The sequence below is a fragment of the Natrix helvetica genome (assembly GCF_964273705.1).
Source record: "Natrix helvetica genome assembly, chromosome: 6".
NCBI lineage: Eukaryota > Metazoa > Chordata > Lepidosauria > Squamata > Natricidae > Natrix > Natrix helvetica.
This window is the reverse complement of record NC_138553.1, coordinates 78,432,284-78,453,479: the sequence shown is the minus strand read 5'-3', so window position 1 is coordinate 78,453,479 and position 21,196 is coordinate 78,432,284. Positions and strand designations below refer to the sequence as shown.

Here is a 21,196-nt window from a genome sequence, read left to right as displayed (position 1 = left end):
TTGTTAAGTGAGCTTTGCCCCATTTTACAGCCGTTTCTGGCCACTGTTGTTAAGTGAATCACTGCAGTTGTTAAGTGAGTAACACGATTGTTAAGTGAATCTGGCTTCCCCATTTGACTTTGTCAAAAGATCACAAGAGGTGATCAGGTGATCCCAGGGACACTGCAACTGTCATAAATATGGTTCAGTGGCTAAAGCGTCTGAATTTTGATCGTGGGAATGCCACAATGGTCTTCAATGTGAAAAGTGGTCGTAAAGTCACTATTTTCAGTGCTGTTGTAACTTTGAACAATCATTAAATGAACTGTTGTAATTGGAGGACTACCTATAGAAGATTTCTACCTGGACTGGGAATAGCACTTAGAAGGGATCTTGGAGCTCAAGCAGGAGACTCCTATACCTGTAGCTGACATTTTTCTCCTCTCGTGCCAAAATCGTGCGGGCATGTGCTATCACACACATTTGTGTGCCTACACCCACAATGCAATGCGCTTGCCACCCTGCATATGCACACGTGAACCACCCCCCGACATGCTTGCCTGCACACACCCCATCACGGCCTACTCAACTGCCTGTACCACAGGGGGGGGGGTTGCCCTCCCCAGGCTCCAGAGGCTTTCCTTGAGCCTCCGAGAGGGCGAAAATGCCTCCCCTGGATTCTGGCGGCCCTCCCTGAAGCCTCCTGGCACCAAAAGCGTAGCTTGGAGGAGGGGCCCGCACCCCTGGGCTTCCTATGCCTCCCTGTGCATGCCCGTGCCCCTCGTGCATGCGCGCACACATCCTTCATGCGCAGCAGAGACCAGAAAATCAGCTGGCCGGTGGGAGGTGCATATACATGCACGGTGGAACTGACCTGGCGACGGCTTGCGTGCCCGCACTCCGCGTGCCACCTGTGGCAAGCGTGCCCTAGGTTCACCATCACAGCCCTATACCATTTCAGACAAGTGACTCTTGTCTAGACTCTTCTTCAAAGCTTCCAGTGACAAAACACAACTTCTGAAAGCAAGCCGTTCCCCTGGTTAATTGCGCTCACTATTAAGAAATTTCTCCTTAGTTCTAGGTTGCTTCTCGCCTTCATTAGTCTCCATCCATGGTTTCTTGACCTGCCTTCAGGTGCTTTGGAGAATAGGTTGACCCCCCTCTTCTTTGGGGCAGCCCCTCAAGTATCGGAAATAACACTCTCATGTCACCCCCAGTCCTTCTCTTCACTAGCCCTGACATCCCCAATCCTTGCTTGACTTGTTAAGCAAGACACCCCCAATTACTCTTCACTTGTGCATATTAAATCCTGACTCACTGTGTCAGTGCCTGTCCTGTAACCGTATTGTGGGGTGGATCCATGAAATGACCCATATATATATTTTTTAATCAGGCAAGATTCTAAATCTTCTCTAACTTAACGGCTCTTCCTTGAGCGTTGGTGCAGCTTTAGAAAACGGCACACTGGGAGACACACTCATGCATATAGTAGGCATATTGACAGGACTTAAAAGGAGGTAGAACTGGTTAGACTCGCTCCCCTTCCGCCCACCCACCGTTCCCTTTCTCAGCCCCACGTGTTGATTGAGCAAGGCACCGAGTCCTCTTCTGTGCTCTTCCTTCTTCCTTTTCAGTGTCCCTACGCTCAGGTGGACCAAAAGATCAGGCTTAAAACCGCCCGTTTTGACTGCAGGAGGCATCAGCCAACACGAGAGGCAGAGAGAGGTAAGTAGTTCCCTCATCTGCCAGGGTACTTTTCCTTCCTTTCTTTCTTTTAAGACTTTTTAAAGTCCAGGCAGGGTTGCATCAAAGGGGGAAAAAAAGACCCAAACACCCAGAAACAAAAAGAAATCCAACTTCCAAGTGGCCATTTTAGCAGTGTTTAAGAGAGGAGCGTGCATGCCTGCGTTAACTTCCTCTGCATTTTATGTATTGGAATGCAGCCACTAATCCTTTTTGCGTTTCAAAGAGTCAGCGCTGGCTGCGTCCTTCCTTTTGCGGATGCTGTTCAGCACAGTTACACACACCTGAGAGCTAGTAGCAAGAAGAAGCCAGTTTGTTTGAGGGAGGTTTTGAAGGTTTAGAGTTATGAATTCAGAGTGTTTCAAAATTATTATTATTATTTTTGTGTGTGTGTGTTAATTTTTCCCTCCAGACATTTTCAAAATATTCTTAAAATTCCAGAATGTGTCACTTTTAAAAAATAAAAGAAAGAAAGAAAAGGAATGCACACTTGATATACACTTTAGATTGGATTAACAGAGTTGAAAGGGAACTTGTGGGTCATCTAGTCCAACCCCCTGCCCAAGCAGGAGACCCTACGCCATTTCTGACAGATGGCAGTCCAGTCTCTTCTTGAAAGCTTCCAGGGATGAAGCTCCCGCAACTTCCGGAGGCAACTTCTGTTCCATGGACTGATTGCTCTCACTTAAAAGCAAAAAACCCAATTCCACTGACCAAATCCAACTCAATCTTTTCATAAGGGCAGCCCTGTTATCAAAAGTGTACAAAAGAGACACAAAACTTTCAAGGCAGCTTCATCAGACAATGCGCAGCGGGAAGCGGAGGGTTAACAACCCTTGTTCAACTCTTGCCTTGTCATTTGATAAGCAGTTGTGCCACCCAATATAAATATGACCTGAGAAACACACCCATTTCCCACTTTTAACTGCCTTCTGTATCAAATGGGCAGCTATTGGGTGATGAATCAGGAGGAAAAAATGACAGATGTCACTGGAGGTTATAGCCTATGAAAGAATGAATGTTTGTGAAAACTATTTCTTTATTGCCACGGCTAATACATTTCTAGGATCTTGAGCTGTAAAAACAGTGCTTGGTTACTTTTATCAAAAGTATAATAATCACCTTCTAATCATAATTAGAAGCGTTCATATAAATATCGCTTACAATTGCCCATCTTATCAAGAAGTTTTCGTTTGTAGGTGTACTGTTGGTACGGGGGAATCTCACCCGAATTCAGTCTGCAGATTCTGCAGTAGGATAGATACTGGTAGTACTCGACTTATGACCACAATTGTGCCTAGAATGGATGTTGTTAAGCGAGACATTTGCTATGTGAGCTTTGCCCCGTTTTACGCGCTTTCTTGCCACATTGGTTAAGTGAACCACTGCAGTTGTTAAGTTAGAGACACGGTTGTTAAGTGAATCCGTCTTCCCCGTTGACTTTGCTTGTGAGACGGTCAGACAAGGGAAATCACCCGACCCAGGGACACTGCAACCGTCATAAATATGAATCAATGGCCAAACATCTGAATGTGAATCATGTGTCCAATGGTTGTAAGTGTGAACAGTGGCCACTGTTTTCAATGCTGTTGTAACTTCGATCGGTCACTAAGTGAACTATTGTAAGTTGAGGACTAGCTTAATAACAATGAAGACACCTCCATTGGAGGTCATTTCTATCAATGTTCTGTGAAACATGTAACTGAAGGAGAACACAGGGGGGGTGTCTTGTCAGATCCAGTTAGATTAGCCACAAAGAGACCTCGCGTCACAAACCAGCATCTCCTTGGAGGTGCTAATCATATAGAGAATATATAGAACTATGCTTAAAATAAAGGAAATGCATGCTAGACACGGGAGCTCACCCAGGGTCAGTCAAGGTAAAGGTTCCCCTCGCACATGTGTGCTAGTCGTTCCCCACTCTAGGGGCGGTACTCATCTGCGTTTCAAAGCCGAAGAGCCAGCGCTGTCTGAAGACGGTCTCTGTGGTCATGTGGCCGGCATGACTAAACCAGTGGTGGTGTCAACGCCTAAGGCGTTTCCGTGTCTACTATCACTTTGAGAAGGGGAGGGAAATGCCATGCATACTTTTGGCCAGAGTAAAAGTCTCATATTTCTGTACTGGGATGTGAATGCGCATGTCCAGAACCTTGCCATAAAGTCCTGTTGGAGAATGTGATTGATGACCTCAGCCAGAGGGGAGGGGGCATAGGGGTAAAGTTCAGACGCCATTGAGTGGGATTTAGTTTCAGCTACACAGAAGTCCGTGCCAAGATGTTAGTCCTAATAATGGTTTTACTTTGAATTTCATCTCGGGGCTCGTAAATTAATTAGGGCAACTCTTGGAACCTTGATAGGTGGGTTCTGGCCGATACAGGCCGGTACGGCTGTACCAGTAGTAGCCGGGAGCAGTGGCCACCGTATCGGTACGGTGGCTCGTTTGGCCCGCCCGTGTTCCTTACCTGTTTTTAAAGCAACCATGCCAACTGTGCACATGTGCACAACGTGAGGCGCCTGCGCCACCTCCGCCAAGCAGCTGGGTGTCGCAGGGCGATGGTGTGCGCATGTGTGCGCAGTGCACGTGTCCGACTAGGATGCTCGGTCCCATGCGCAGCCTACTGGTTATGACAGGTCCGGAACCCGCCACTGGACTAAACGCCAAAGACGCACAGAACGCTGTTCCCACCAAAGTGGTCCCTATTTTTCTACTTGCATTTTTTATGGGCTTTCGAACTGTTAGGTTGGCAGAAGCTGGGAGAAGTCATGGGAGCTCACTCCGTTACCTGGTGCTAGGGATTCGTACCGCTGAACTGCCGACCTTTCTGATCAGCGTCTTACCCACTGAGCCGCAACGTTGATTCGTGAAGCGCACCTAGATGAACTGGGTAAGTCTAGTCTAACAAAGAGAAGGACTAGGGGAGACACGATAGCATCTTCCAGTATCTCAGGGGTTGCCACAAAGAAGAGGGAGTCAAGCTATTCTCCAAGGCACCTGAGGGCAGAAGAAGAAGCAATTGGTGGAAACTAATCAAGGAGAGAAGCAACTTAGAACTAAGGAGAAATTTCCTGACAGTTAGAACAATTAATCAGTGGAACAGCTTGCCTCCAGAAGTTGTGAATGCCCCAACACTGGAAGTCTTTAAGAAGATGTTGGACAATCATTTGTCCAGAATGGTATCGGTTCTCCTGCTTGAGGTGGATTTGGAAGACATCCAAAGTCCCCTCCAGCTCTGTTATTCTGTTACTTTATCAAGGTGAAAAATCTTCACTCAAGTTTCTAAAAAATACAATGACAGTGCTAACCTGCTTGCCAGGGGGTGAACCTCCATTCCTTAACTGGTTTACATTCCAGGTGCGTCTCCTTCTGTACATACATATTGGCATATTTGCAAGCTGTGCTCCCCTGTCAGGAATAGCGTGCGATGTATCTAGTTTGCTCAGGGGTTATTATGCCAGATGTTGGCAGTGCTTCCAATCCCACTTACTTAGCTGCTGGGTAGAGGGCTGCTTTATTCTTGACATGAAAGTAATTTGGAGGGCACTGGAATCCCAGAATATTATTACATTGCCTCTCCCTCTTCATAAATTTGTGTGTGTGAGAGAGAGATTTAGAACTGAATTAGTGTTACACACACAGAGAGAGTTCATATCTCTTTAGTCTGCATAGGGTTTGCACGAGAGGCAATTCATTCTTTCCATGTTTGTCTCCTCTTCTGTCTCTCTGTATATGTGTGTGTGTGTGTTTGTTTGTGTGTGTTTATAAAATTTATTTGCCGCCCACCTCATATCCAATGAGTCTAGCCTGCTTACTACATAAGGATGTTTTTTTATCCTGTCGTTTATTATGCTCTGTAGTTAAGACACCAAACATTTTTTTTATTTCGTTGTTTGCATCATGCTTTTATTATTTTTTACAAACAACCCAAGGCAGCAAACATATCAAGCATACTTTCCTCCTCCTATTCCCTCCCCCTACAAACGACAATAACCTGTGAGTAGAGGGGGGGGGGGACTGGCCCAAAGTCACCCAGCTGGCTTTCATGGCGAAAGCAGGTCCAGAATTCACCACCTCCCGCTGTCTAGCCTGGTGCCTTAACCATTAGACTCAACTGCCCAAATTCACATTACATCAGGGCTAGTTTTGAGAAACTCGAGATCCAAATTCTTTTCTAAATCCACACACCCAGAATTTTCTAAGACCTCAGCCTGCATAATCTCTGTCTTAGTGAACGGTGTGTAAAAATCCTGATCGGGATTTTTTTTCCCCCCTAGCAAACAATTTAAGAGTTAGAATAACTTTATTGTGACTTTGAGTCTACACTAATCGGCATACACGAAAATGAAATTTCGTTGCGTTCATTTCGAGCGTGACACACTTGAAATGACTGTTTTGTTTCCTGTGGTTGCGTGGATTTCCTCACCACCTCTATTAAGCTCAACTCGGACGACCAGATGCAAATTTCTAAACGCCACAGGGGTGAGCAGTGTTGGTGCCACAGATGCACAATACTTCCTGTAAAAAATTTGAAGTGGGGGAGGCCTGGCTGCATTCTCCTGATCTTGCCCACAAGGCTGCATTCATTCTCATAAAGTAAAGATATAACAAACTGAATTCAACAAAGGGAACCGTTTATAGGTTGAGCAGGTAGTTGGGTTCCCTTTGTCATCTTCTGGACCTGGTTAACCTCTTCCCTCGAGAGAAATCCAAAGGCTTCCAGCATGTTTACAGGCCCCTCACATCCTGGGCATAAGTTGTTTCAACTTCTACCCTCAAAATGACACTATAGGGCACTGCACACCAGAACAACTAGACACAAGGACAGTTTTTCCCCGAATGCCATCACTCTGCTAAACAACTAATCCCCACAACACTGAGACTGCATTACTTATATTATTCTCATCCTTCCTAATACCTGTCTCCATTCTACTTATGACTGTAACCTTATTGCTTGCATCTTTACAATTTATATTGTCTTACTTTGTTTCCTAGTATGATTTTGATCGCTTATTTAGTATCCTATGACTATCACTAAGTTGTATTTTATGATTCTTGAGGAATGTATTTTTTTCTTTTTAATGTATACTGTCAGCATATGCACCAAAGACAAATTTCTTGTGTCCAATCACACTTGGCCAATTAAGAATTCTCTTCTCTTCTCTTCCCTTCCCTTCCCTTCCCTTCTCTTCTCTCTGTTGTACAAGGACCAAGGGCTTGGAACTCAAGAAAGGAGATTCAGGCTGAACATGAAATAGAATTTCCTGATGTAAGAGCTATTAAATCGTGAAACAACTGCCTAGGAAGCAATGGCATCCTGTGATTCGCCCACCCACCCACCCACCCACCCAATAGGGCTGGATGGTTGTATTGCTTTTAGAAACATTTGGCAATAAACTTTGGTTCTTAATTTTCATGTGGGCTTTTCAATTTTTTATAGATGTTTTGTGATGATGCAATGTAACAATTCTGCTGCTGATAGCTGGCACAATGCCTAGAAACATCTCTCCTTGAATCAACGATATTTAGAGATTTGTGCAAAATAGCTGTGGCGGGGAAAAAAGAACTTCCTTTCAAATTATAGAACAAATCTTTTAATTAAGGAATATTTTATACAAATCTGAATTTCTAATTTTTAAGGGCATCAGCATATTATTTCCTAATAGATTTTCCTCATTTGTTGAACTGTTGCTGAGCACAGTTTTAGTGCGAGCTATGGATTTCCCCAACAATCTTCTACTAAGCCCACATTTCGCTAGCTTGGCTCATTGGCAGAAGAAGAGTAAATAGCTTTCAGTTGATATGATGTAACTGATGATATGACGGCATGATGTAACTTGCACCAGAAGGCAAGCCCAGAAACAATGGGTGGAAACTGATCAAGGAGAGAAGCAACCTGGAGGAATGGAGAAGAAAGTTCCTTACAGTGAGGACAATTAGCCAGTGGAACAGCTTGCCTCCAGAAATTGTGGGTGCTCCCACACTGGAAGTTCTTAAGAAGAGATTGGAAACCCATTTGTTGGGTGTCCTGCTTGAGCCAGGAGTTGGACTAGAAGACCCCCAACGTCCCTTCCAGCTCTATTCTGGTTGATTGAGTGACTGATTGATTGACATTGAATTTTTAGCTTAATGCTCTACGTCGTCAAGAAGTTTTTGTTGAGCTTGACGAATAACATATTCTCGAAATTCAGCACATCCTTATAAAACAAATAAAGCAACAACGTCAACTCATCTAGCTTAAGAATGTCAAACCGGCTGTATGTTTACCTTTTAGGCAGTTCTCTGGTACTTCAGAAGCTATTGGTAGGAGTGGTTGCAAAAAGAATTTATCACAAAGAACTGTTCTAATCTGTTCTCTCTTCTTTCGCTCTTCAGCTCATGGACTGTGTTTTGAGACTTAACGGAATGGCAACTTCATGAAAACCTGTGAAGATGGACAGTCCGAAAAAACACGTTGCTCATCTACAGGAAGATCCAAAAAGCAGCAAAGTAGAAGGTGATTCAGGAAGCCAATCGGATGTGTTCGCCAAAGCACACGAATTCTTTCGGATCTGCGATGTGGAAGGGAAGGGGTTTATTGCTCGCCATGACATGCAGGTAAATCGCAAAAGGTAGATTTATATAAGCATTTCATTCGTTTCTCAAGGAACCATTTGTCTCTCCTGTTTGAAGTTATAGTTGGGAGCTAGCGAGAATGAATAGCATTTTTATTCTCACAACTTTTTCAAAAAATTATAGCCGATTCTTGGAGATTGCTTGGACATGTCCCTGCAGTTTACGTGGCAAGGTTTTCCAGAAATATTTTGCCATTGCCTCCTTTTCTAGGGTTGAGAGAAAGTGACTGGCCCAAGGTCGCCCGGCTGGCATTGTGCCTAAAGTGGGATTAGAACTCACGGTTCTAGCCTAATACCTTAAATCATCACACCAAACTGGCTCTACCACTTTATTACTTGGCTGTAAATTAGTTCAACACAAGAGAGATAACACACAGGATGAAGGATGGAAATCTAGCAGGAAGTCCCTTGTGAGTGTTGGCTTATGTATTGTTTAAGTAACATTGACGGTAAAGTGAATCTGGCTTCCTCATGGACTTTACTTGTCAGAAGGTCACAAAAGGCGTTCCCATGATCCGGGGGGCACTGAAACCATCATAAAGGCGAGTCAGTTGTGAAGCGTCGTATCTGCAGAATTTTGTGTCACTGATGGCTATTTAATTTAGACACTGCATAGGTTCCAAATTTCTTTGGTATCTTTCTAACCCTGTCTGAATCCAGAGATTATCTTAGTAAGACACAGGCGGAAATCCTCATGAGTTAATGAGGCTTATTTCTTCTTACCGTATTTTTCGGAGTATAAGATGCACCTTTTCACACACACCCCAAAAGAGGGTGAAAATCTGGGTGCATCTTATACACTGAATACAGCATTTTTGGCCTACTGAAACCCCACCCCCTTTGCAAAAATGGACGTGCAGCGGGTTTGGGAGGCTTGCAAAATGCTCCTGGGGGCTGGGGAGGGCAAAAGCAAGCAAAAAAATGGGCTGTTTTTTGCTCATTTTTGCCCCACTCCAGCCTCCAGGAGCACTCTTAACAACCTCCCAAAGCCCTACATGCCTTTTTTTTTTTTTTGCAAAAAATTGGCTGTTTTTGGGAAAAACGGGTCGTTTTTAGCTTGTTTTTGCCCCCCCCCCAGCCTCCAGGAGCACTCTACAAGCCTCCCAAAGCTCTGCGTGCCCTTTTTTGTGTGCAAAAAACGAAGCGTGCAAAAAAAACAACAACTTTTTTTTAAAATATAGCTCTTCAAAATCATGGTGCGTCTTATACTCCGGTGCATCTTATAGTGTGAAAAATATGGTAGATAGTTGCAATCCCACTGGGTAAAAAGACAAGCAATCTTCCGTTCACCTAAATTATTTGTCATTTTTTGTTTTGGAGATCTTTTCAAAACTAACCTTTTAGTTTACACGTAACGTCTATGTAACTGAGAAAAAACATTGTCGTTTTAGAGGCTCCATGGTGAGTTACCCCTTGTTCCTGAAGAGCTGGAGAAAGTATTTAACACCCTGGATGCAGATGGCAATGGCTTTCTTACTCTAGAAGAATTCACTACTGGATTCAGTGAGTTCTCCATCCACATCGTGCTTTAGAAGTAATTCACCTATCTGTCAATTCCTATTCTGGTGGTTCTTTTATGCGTTCATTTATATTATTGGAGTTCTCATCTCTCTGTAGCATAACTTGATCTAGAGGAAAGCCAATAGCAATAGCACTTAGACTTATATACCGCTTCCCAGTACTTTTACAGCCCTCTCTAAGCGGTTTACAGAATCAGCCTTTTGACCCCAACAATCTGGGTCCTCATTTTACCCACCTCGGAAGGATGGAAAGCTGAGTCAGCCTTGAGACAGTTAGAATCAAACTGGTGGCAGTGGGCAGAATTAGCCTGCAGTACTGCATTCTGACCACTGCGCCACGAGGAAGGAGAATGAGAAAGGGAATGAGGGAGAGAGGGAGGGAGGAAGGAAGGGAGGAAGGAATGGTAATAGCACCTAGACTTAATACTTCTCTAAGCGGTTTACAGAGTCAGCCTATTGCCCTCAAACAATCTGAGTCCTCATTTTACTCACCTCGGAAGGATGGAAAGTTGAGTCAACCTTGCGCCTGATGAGATTCGAACTGTTAAGTTGCAGGCAGCCGGCGGTCAGCGGAAGTAGCCTGCAGTACTGCACTCTAACCACTGCGCCACCGCAGCTCATGGGATCCTTTAATTGAGACATTCCTTTCTTTGGGTTGCTTCATTGTTTCATTATTCTCACTGTCAGGAAATTTCTCCTTACTTCTTCTAGGCTTCTCTCGATCGATCTAGAGATCTCTGGATCTCTCTTTAACAAGTTTCCACCCATAGCAGACAAAATCCCATCGGAAGGGGAGGTAATAAAGAATATATTAGACTGTGCAGAAATGAATAGGTTGACATTGAGAATAAAGGACAAAGAGGAATCAGTGTATTACCAGATGTGGGGGCGATTTTATGAGTGGCTTGAAAAAAGATATAAATAGAAAGAAAAAGGAAGAAAACATGAAATAAATATCTCAGACGACACATGATTAAATAGGGGGAGGGGAAATAAGAAAATATCAAAATGTAAATATACAGGCGGAAAAATGATACACATTGACATATGTTAAATAACAATTATAAGAATGTATATCTAAGAATGAATTTGAAAGGAAAAAAACATTTTACAAAAAAAGCCAAGTTTCCACCCACTACTTTTTGCCCTCTGCTGCTTTGGAGAATAAGTTGACCCCCTCTTATCTGTGAGAGCCCCTCAAGTACTGGAAGACAGCCATCATGTCTCCCCTAATCCTTCTCTTCGATAGGCTAGGCTTACCACATTCCCTCAGTCGTTCGTGCATCATACGATTCTCTCTGTTTACTTACCACATTTAACACTCTGTGTGGATTCAGTTCCTTACTATATCCTGGATGACTAATCCCCCAGCCTCGGTTGGGATGGCTTAGGTTTTTCTTTCTTTCTTTCTTTCTTTCTTTCTTTCTTTCTTTCTTTCTTTCTTTCTTTCTTTCTTTCTTTCTTTCTTTCTTTCTTTCTTTCGCCACAACCAGTTGCTCTCAGAAGAAATCCCAAAGGATCAAAGTATTCAGCAGTGCCAGTGAAGACCTTAAAGATATTATGAGCACAATTTTAGCAGAATACCTTAAAAGCAATAAAGAGCAGATGTGGTGGGATATGGACCTGGTTTATAGAATTAACTCACCTTATGCTAGAATCCATAATGTTCCAAGAGAGGTACATGTTAAATTTCTCAGGAGGACCACGAGAGATGAGGTGCTAGGGGCCCAAAGGGAGGGACCTCTAAAATATCAAGACAAAGAAATCACCATTCTAAAGCAAATTCCAAAAAAGATAAGAGAAAAAAGGAGGAAATATTCTTCCTTATCGAAGAAACTATATAATAGTGGAATTTGGTTTAGATGGCTATTGCCAGAAGGAATGCTGATTTTCTGGGAGGGAAGCCGTATCAGAATTAAGACAGTGGACGAGGCAGAAGCCTTTATTAAAAAACATTTCTCTCTCCCAGAGGGTGAAGATAGTAGAGGTGGGGGGAAGGCAGTAATCTAGAAGACATGGGGAAGGGGGGGGGGCTGTGGCTCCACCTGGGGACAGGGAGGAGGGAGCAATATCGCAAAGCCTCAGGTCACAAAAATGAATATATTTGATGTAATTGTTGATACTTTAGAAAGTGACAAAGAAAGAGAGGATTGAACATATGGCTGATATAATGTAAGAACTCTCTATATGCTTATCCTTTACATGTTCATTTTTAAAATTGTAGAAGCGTGAGAACTGGGGGGATTGCCACTTCTAACATGGGAGCTACCAAAATGTTCTATGTACCCTATTACCCTTTTCCTATAAGTGTTTTAAAACTAATAAACACTTTTTACAAAAAAAAAGTATTCAGCAGTGCCCTCCTTTGTTATCCAACCTCAAGGGACGAGGCTCACCTTAGTACAGGGGTGTCAAACTCGATTTCATTGAGGGCTGCATCAAGTTTGTATTTGACCTGGGGGGGGGGGAACATGGCTAGCTCAACATCACTCATGTTGGGGGCACCTGTGGTAAGGCAGGATTTCCCTCAGACTCTCCCTCCCTCTCATAATCTTCCTTCCCTTTCCTTTTCAGCCTCCTTTCTTCTTCCTTTCCCTCTTTCCGTATTTTTCCTTCCTTGCACCCATCCAGAGGTGGTATTCGGTAGGTTCTGACCAGTTCTGGAGAACCAGCAGCAGAAATTTTGAGTAGTTTGGAGAACCGGTAAATACCACCTCTGGCTGGCCCCATCCCCATCTATTTGCTGCCTCCCGAAGTCCCAGCTGATTGGGAGGAAATGGGGATTTGGCAGTATCCTTCCCCTGGAATGGGATTTTACAGTATCCTTCCCCTGCCATGCCCACCAAGCTGGTAGTAAAAATGTTTTAATTCCCATCTTCCCATCTTTTTCTTTGTCTTTCCTCTTTCCCTTTCTCATTTCCCGCCCCTTCTTGGATGCTCAGTTGCAAAAGGGAAAACATGTCTCCTTTTCTTTTGTTTTGCTTTTAGTTGGTTTTGCTAGCCATCTTTCAGCAAAAAACGAGCTCGCGGGGTGGGGGGTGGCGGAGACCTGCAGGAGGCCGTTGCAGCCAAAAACAGAGGCCAAGGGGGGTGCATCCCTTCCGGGCTTTGTTTTCGCTGGCAGAGACCCCAAGCTGGCCCTTCCCTGTTTCCAGGGCGGCCCGCGTGCCAGATCTAAGCAGTCTGTGGGCCGGATCAGGCCCAGGGGCCTTGAGTTTGACACCTCTGCCTTCGTAGATACTTAGTCTGCAGCTCAGTTATAAGTATCTGGGTGATTTAATGGAGATTTAAACAGTGATCAGTGATTTAATGGAGACTTTAATAGAGCTTTTATTGCTAGAGGTGCTCAATAAAAGTGTCCACGCCATGAGATGCTGCCAGGCCATTTACTGGACCCGGTTATCTGTTTGTCATCCAGTATATTGAAAACCTAAGTCCTTCTGCTCTTTTGGAAAGACTTAATATACCTGTAGTCCTTGACTTACGACTACAATTGAGCCCAAATTTCCATTGCTAAGCAAGACAGTTGTTAAGCGAGCTTGGCCTCGTTTTACAGGCAGTCCTCAACTTCCGATCACAATTGAGGCCAACGTTTATGTTGTTAAGTCAGAAATCTCTTAAGTGAGCTCTGGTCCCATTTTGCAACTTGAATCACTCAAGTTGTTCAAATAACACAGTTGTTATTGAGCCCACGGTGGGGCAGTGGTTAGAGTGCAAATACTGCAGGGCTACTTCTGCTGCCTGCTGGCTGCCTGCAATTTGTCAGTTCAAATCTCACCAGGCTCAAGGCTGATTCAGCCTTCCGTCCTTCCGAGGTGGATAAAATGAGGACCCAGATTGTTGGTGGGTGGGGGGAGCGATTGGCTGACTCTGTAAACTGCTTAGAGAGGGTTTTAAAAGCCATGTGAAGCCGTATATACGTCTAAGTGCTATTGTTATTAAGTGAATCTGGCTTCCTCATTGTCTTTGCTTTCAAAAGGTCACAGTGACCCCGGGGACATTGCGACCGTCATAAATATGAATCAGTTGCCAAGAGGCTGAATTTTGCTCACGTGGCCATGGGGACGCTGCAACGGTCGTAAATGTGAAAGGGTCATAAGTAACTTTCAGGGCCGTTGTAACTTTGAACGGTCATTAAACGAAGTGTTGTAAGTCAATCATTACCTTTTATTGGAAGAAATGCCCTTCTGGGTTCAGTTCCAAGTGGGGAGAAAAACACTGGAAATATGGAGGCTGCTTGGAAAGATGGTTTTAATGGTGGACAAGGACTACAATGGTTTGAGGTGCTGGGCAAAAAAAGGGAAGAGATGCTGAGAGTGCCCTGGTTTTATGCCCTCTCTGGGCCCCACAACTGATCCACCCGCTCCTGTGCAAGAAATGCACTCTGATTGGTGGTTATATTATATTATATTATATTATATTATATTATATTATATTATATTATATTATATTATATTATATTATATTATATTATATTATTATATTATATTATATTATATTATTATATTATTATATTATATTATATTTATTATATTATATTTATTATATTATATTATATTTATTATATTATATTATATTATATTATTATGTTATAACATTATATTATATTAAATCTTTTTAAACCTGCAGGCCAGTTTTTGTCTGGGAGGGAGGAATCCTTTGCTGAGGTCAGTGAAACTGGCTTTCAACCTAAAGCAAAAGAAAGCGTCGCATCCGGCAACGAAGAAGAAGAACAGTTTTCAAATCTCATGGAGCAACTTGGAGCTCAGAATATCTTGAAGGAGTAAGTATGGCTGCTGAAGGCAAGTGGAGAGGCAGAAAAAGCGCAGAAACACCGTCGTTCTGATTTCTGCTATTTTGGCCTGGGAAGAGGTCAGGTGTGTACGAATGCTGCTTTATATCCAGGTTGAAAAAATATACCCACCTGTGCAAGAAAACCCAGTTCCAGACTTGTTTAAAATATCATTGGAGGGAAAAAAGAACATATTTATAACTAGCTGAATACCCGTGCTCCGCTATGAAACTATGTGATCGGGCTTGATAAACCGACACTTACAGGTTGAAAATTAATGCGTAGTTACAATCGGCCTCTCTTCTCCCCTTCTCCCCTTCAGCCTTGCCCTACAGAAACCTCTCCTATCTTATCCCCTTTGTCAGCTTTCCAAATAACATCCAAAATTAAATCAGAGTCCAAGGCAAAGTATTCCTTAAAGTTCCAATTTATTAAGAGAGACTTGTTGGCACATCTGTCAAACCCGAATCTGAAAACTTCCCAGGTTTTCCCACGCAGTTGAAAGTTCATGATCTTTCCCCCACACCCACAAGTCCATCCCATGGTCCAATCTTCCATGCTGGCAGTTCCACCCATCCAGTTCCAGTCAGGCTCAGAGGTATAGAGAACAAAAGAGCATGTTAATAATAATATAAGAAATACTAATGATCTTATGGTCATTTCGAAAAAAGCGAGCACCTAGAAGCCAAAAGGAACATACGTGCCACATTTCATTCCATCTGGCAATAGGTTTATCTTTCAGTCTCTGGCACTGGAAACAATGGTGGCTGTTTGGAAAGATGGTTTTAATGGTGGACGGGACCACAGAGAGAGAAAGAAAGAGAGAGAGAGAGACAGACAGACAGACAGACAGAGAGACAGAGACATACAGAAACAGAGAGAGAGATTGAGAGAGTTTGAAAGAGAGACAGAGACAGACAGACAGACAGACAGACAGAGACAGAGACAGAGAGAAAGAGAGACACAGAGAGACAGAGAAAGAGAGACATTGAGAGAGAGATTGAGAGAGAGAAAGACACAGAGAGAAAGAGTGACAGAGACAGACAGAGAGAGAGAGACACCGAGACGGAGAGATACTGAGAGACAGAGAAAGAGAGAGATTGAGAGAGAGAGATTGAGAGAGTTTGAGAGAGACGGGGAGGGAGAGAGAGAGAGAGAGATGTATATCCTCTGTTGGGATTTGACTTTTGAGCTTGTATTCTGGTTGGTTGTCAGACTCCCATGGGCCCATGCAGGGGCAACTCTGAAGGCTGTCCTGAGTCCCGAGCTTGGTTGACTTTTGCTAGGTGATGATGTAATGAAAGGGCTTTGGGGTTCCCACAGTGGAAAACGGAATCCTCTAGAATGTTTCTTTCCGCTTGTTGCACTGAAGTAATGAGTGGGAACAATTAATCAGTGGAACAGCTGGCCTCCAGAAGTTGTGGGTTCTCCATCATTGGAGGTTTTGGGCTCAGTTATGGTTGTAAGTCAAAAACTACCAGGATTTACTTATATAAGGTTTTTTTAAATCTAGTTTTTATTCTCTGTCCGCTGCCTACAGCCTTAGGTTTAAGATGGAAGACCACGTAAATTCAATAAATAAATAAAACCAGAATTGGGAAAAAAAGGAAAGGAAAAAGCCACTGATTCTTTCATCTATCCTCAGGATCCTTACTTTATGGTACCAGAATGCTAAAAATTATATTTTCTACTGAAAACCTTTGAGAATTAGATCCTAACCTGCATTTTCTTTTCTTTTTCTCTCCCCCCCAGTGAAGACGACGTGAAGAAACTCTGGTTGCACCTGAGGAAACATGAGCCTCACCTACTTCCCAATTTCGAAGAATTCCTGACAAAAATATTCTCTCAGCTCCACGAAGCTGACGATGAAAAGAACACCTTGGAGTGTGCCCTGCAAAAGTAAATGCTTCTTTTAGGAGAGATTTTCTCAGGGGATTCACCTCATGTTTCTTTCACCGGGATTCTTTTGGGACAGAAACATCCCCATGAATGTGTAACGCATGTTGAAGGCTACAGCAGCAGGTTTTATGGGACCCGCACGAGGTTTTTGGCCCCGTGACGAGTATAATATTCGTCCCCGTTAATTGCTTGTAAAACCTGCATCTAGGATGTACAGATAGTCCTCGATTTACGGCTACAATTGAGTCCCAACATTTCTGTTGCTAAGCGAGACACTTACTAAGGGAATTTTGCCTTCTTTCACGACCTTTCTTGCCACAGTTATTAAGGTTCAGTGATGGTGAACATTTTTCGTCTCAGGTGCCAAAGGCACATGGGCGCACACTATCACATGCACTTGCGTTTCCACACCCATTATTTAATGCCCCCCCTGCGCATGCGCATGTGACCTGCTCCTAATGTGGTCACAGCTTTCTTGGAGCCTGGGGAGGGCAAAAACGGCCTCCCCCACCCCCCCGGAGGCCCTCCGGTGGCCGGAAACGGACCGTTTTCTGACTTCCGGTGTCCCCACTAAGTCCATTTTTTGCCCTCCCCAGGCTCCAGAGGCTTTCTAGGAGCCTGGGGAGGGTGAAAATGGCCTCTTCCACCTCACCATCCCCGAGACCCTCTGGAGGGCGAAAAATGGCTAATAATCAAGGCCGAAAATCAGCTGTCCAGCGCGACATGCACACTGGAGCTGATAGGGCAACGCCTCGTGTGCCCTCAGAAATGGCTCCACCTGCCACCTGTCACACGCATGCCATAGGTTCTCCATCACGGCTCTAGTTGGTAAGTTGGTAATACAGTTGTTAAGTGAATCTGGCGAACACAGAATAAAAAACTAGATTAAAAACCTCATCAAAGTAAATCCAGATAGTCTTTGACGTACAGCCATAACGGAGCCCAAAACCTCTCAATTTTTTGTATTTTTAAACATTCCATATCAGCAAAATGTCTGCCTACGGTGATGAAATCCAGTATCTATATGAAGAAATGGAGCAGCAGATCAAAACTGAAAAAGAAAAAGTTGTGTTGGAGGCAAGTATATTTTTTAATATGGATGTTAAAGGACAGATGGAGGTAGGATATGAGTATAGAGTTATTCCCACGCTATAGTAGAAAAAGTAGCAAAATAAATGGTTTGTTTAAGATATGAGTTGAAGTGCTGAAATCATTCCATTTATAGAATGAATTATCAGGGGGAGCCCCCTTGTGGAGTACTGTGAAGCAGTTACCATGGCAACTCCACAGGGCTGTAAAAGAAGCCATTTTAAGGCAGTACAGTAGAAACCATTTTAAGGCACAACAGGCTGTATCTTAACAGAACACGCCCCCCCAAGGGGTGTTAGGGGTGTCTTACCTCCACAATATTTGTTTCCAGAGAGTAAGTCATCTGTGTACCAAGTTTGGTTGAAATTGCTTGAGGCGTTCCAGAGTTATGCTGGAGCGTACACACACACACACACACACACACACCACACACACACACACACACACACACACACACAGATGACCATTTAAAGAGATGATGATAGATAGATAGATGATAGATAGATAGATAGATAGATAGATAGATAGATAGATAGATAGATAGATAGATAGATAGATGATGGATAGATGATGGATAGATGATAGATAGATAGATGATAGATAGATAGATAGATAGATAGATAGATAGATAGATAGATAGATAGATGATAGATGATAGATGATAGATAGATGATAGATAGATGATAGATAGATGATAGATAGATATGTTATAGAGGGAGGGAGGGAGAAATGAGAGATAGATAATGGAATGACTGGATGGCTGGATAGATAGATAGATAGATAGATAGATAGATGATAGATAGATAGATAGATAGATGATAGATAGATAGATAGATAGATAGATAGATAGATAGATAGATAGATGATAGATAGAAGATAGAGATCGATAGATATAGATTAGATATAGATGTTAGAGATAGAGATAGAGAGATTAATTAATGCTCTTGCTAGATCTTATATTTGAGGCTGATTTTCAACCGTGTTATTGTAATGTAGGCACTGACGAGTCAATACGAAATGCTTGTCCATCTTTTGGCTGTATTGTTTAAATTATTAAAAGGGACTAATTGTTTAAACTTCTTATTATTTTCCAATTTTGCAGGGTGCTGAGAGGTTCCAGTCCCGACAGCAGGAACTGGAACAAAAACTTGTGGAAAAGGAGAAGGAATTCGAGCAACTGACTCAACGGCAGAAAATAGTACGTGGAAATTATGGTGTTGTAATAGCAGCAAATTTTTAAGTGAGCTCAGCCATACGGTGGCAATTCTGCTATATCTTTTTAGCTGCACTTGTAATAAAGCCCATTAGCCTTGAACCAAGTCCTAAATTAGTCATGCTTGTACAGGTATTCCTTGAGTTACAACAGTTCATTGAGCGACCGTTCAAAGCTACACAACGGCACTGAAAAAAAAGTTACTTACGACCCTTTTTCACACTTACAACCATTGCAGCGTCCCCCATGGATGCTATCAAAATCTAGACAACTGACTCATATTTATGACGGTTGCCGACTGAGTTGTGTGATCCCCTTTTACGACTATTTGAAAAGTCAACGGGGAAAAGCCAGATTCACTTAACAATCGTGTTACTATCGTAACGATTGCAGTGATTCTCTTACCAGCTGTGGCGAGAGAGGTCGCAAAATCGGGGCAAAATTCCCTTTAACGTCTGTTTTGCTTAGCAACAGAAAATTTGGGGGCTCCATGGTAATCCTAAATCAAGAAGTATTTGTATTTTGCGATGGTTTGCTTGCTTTCTGGAATACGCCACTGGACAAAAAGTCTAAAAAACAAAGTGGTTTTTTTTTTAATCAACCTGGTCTGCTCAAATATAAATAAATATAAATTTAACACTCTAAAAAGCAAAGAGGTTCATTTCTTCGGTTTCCTCTGATAGGAAAGAAACAGGGAAACTTAAAAGCCACCACAGTGCCTGACCCACAAGACCTCTGGAACAAATCCTTTTTAAAAAATATTTATTTTATTTTATTTTTTATATAAACAATCCATTTCCCATTAACCAGTGTGTCATCTGGGTATAAATATTTTGTGCCAACATTAAAATATACAGTCTTATTCATTATTTAATCTCATCCTAGCTTAATTTCCAGTATCTTAAATATCTAATATTATAACAATCCCATTGTAATTTATTTAACTCTTATTAGTTATATTGACTGCGAATACATATTCTATTTTAGATAACTTCTTTTACTATTAATTCTCATGTCTATTCTCTAACCACAGGTAAAAAGATTCCCAAAATAGTATAATAATCGGTTTGTTCTTTCTCTTTGACCAGCCCCCTCAAATTGCAATGCCCTCTGCTTATTTTCAAGTCTGATATAGTGAATTTAACTTCTTTAGCTGGCTGGCCAGTTGATCTGTATCACATAAATCTCAGCCTGACCTCTACGGAACTGACTCGACGGAGCTCTGACTGAGACATTGACTGGAAGCTGTAAATAATCCCAAATGTTTCTTATCAGTGTTTGAAGGTTCAAGTGTAGGTAAACTCAGCAGTTCACATGGCCTGAAAAATAACCCGTTCAGGCAATTGGCTTGTTGTCCTTGTTCTTGGAGGATTTACGGGCCGCTCTCCCCCCCTCCCCCCGCTATTTCCCTTCTACGCTGTTTTACGGCCATATTCGTTTTATTTGTGCTCTTTTGGAAAAAGTGCCAGTTTCAGCCATCAGCTGCCTTATTACGTTGTTGTCATGGCGATGCTGGTTTAAGCCTAGATGATAATTGAATTTCGCGAAAAGAAAGAAAGAAAGAAAAAAGACATTTTCTTTTATTCAGAAATGTTATTTATTTATTTAGTGTAAGTGGTTCTGTAACTGATTGAAGGTAAGCAGATTGCAACAGCCAGCATATATACTACACACAACCCCCCCACACACACACACATTCTCTCTCTAATACACACACACACACTCTGGACCTTTGGGACATATTGAATGGGTATTGAAATGAAAGTCGCCGTTTTTTAAAAAGATTGATTCGACTTTGGGACATCAAGAGGTCATCACTAAAATTTTATACGTTGATGTATGCCTTTGCGTTATAGCTATCTTGTTTTTCGTCTTTTTTCTTTTTCTGTCAGTTTTAAAAACAATAAGGATAATTTTTAAAAAAACACACACCATGGAGGCGTTTTATGGGCTTGTGATTAATAAAAACGCATTCAATTTAAAAAAAAAAACATGGTTCCTCCTTTTTTTACAGTTGGACAAACAATGCAAAGAGCTACGGAATGTGAAGTGCGACACGACCACAGAAAATACCAAATTGAGGGTTACTAACCAAGAGCTCCTGACTTCGCTGGAGAGAACCTCCGAGGAGTTAATTATTGCTCAACAGCAGTTGGAAATACTTCAGGAGGAAGCTAAACAATTGCAGGAAGAAAAGGAAATGTGCGTAACTCTAGAAAAGGGGAATGAACCTAAGGAGATTGATTTGATAAAAGGACAGATACTTTATTGCACAAATGAAATCATACTGATCAGAGAGTGGCCACTGGAAGGGAAATGTCTGCGGGTGGCCTGGGAATTTTGCCCAAATGA

The 21,196-nt window shown here is 42.6% G+C and overlaps 1 protein-coding gene across 1 annotated transcript in view; it reads left to right on the top strand.

The window, feature by feature from the left end:
* The first annotated feature begins 1,597 nt into the window (after window positions 1-1,597).
* CRACR2A (calcium release activated channel regulator 2A) overlaps window positions 1,598-21,196 on the top strand; it is a 47,071-nt gene continuing 27,472 nt past the window's right edge. The window contains exons 1-8 of the mRNA XM_081957984.1: window positions 1,598-1,704; window positions 8,093-8,314; window positions 9,723-9,834; window positions 14,481-14,634; window positions 16,396-16,542; window positions 17,529-17,619; window positions 18,734-18,829; window positions 20,859-21,046. Coding sequence (XP_081814110.1) covers window positions 8,150-8,314; window positions 9,723-9,834; window positions 14,481-14,634; window positions 16,396-16,542; window positions 17,529-17,619; window positions 18,734-18,829; window positions 20,859-21,046 — 953 coding nt within the window. The 5' untranslated portion in view covers window positions 1,598-1,704; window positions 8,093-8,149. The remainder of the gene's footprint in view (window positions 1,705-8,092; window positions 8,315-9,722; window positions 9,835-14,480; window positions 14,635-16,395; window positions 16,543-17,528; window positions 17,620-18,733; window positions 18,830-20,858; window positions 21,047-21,196) is intronic.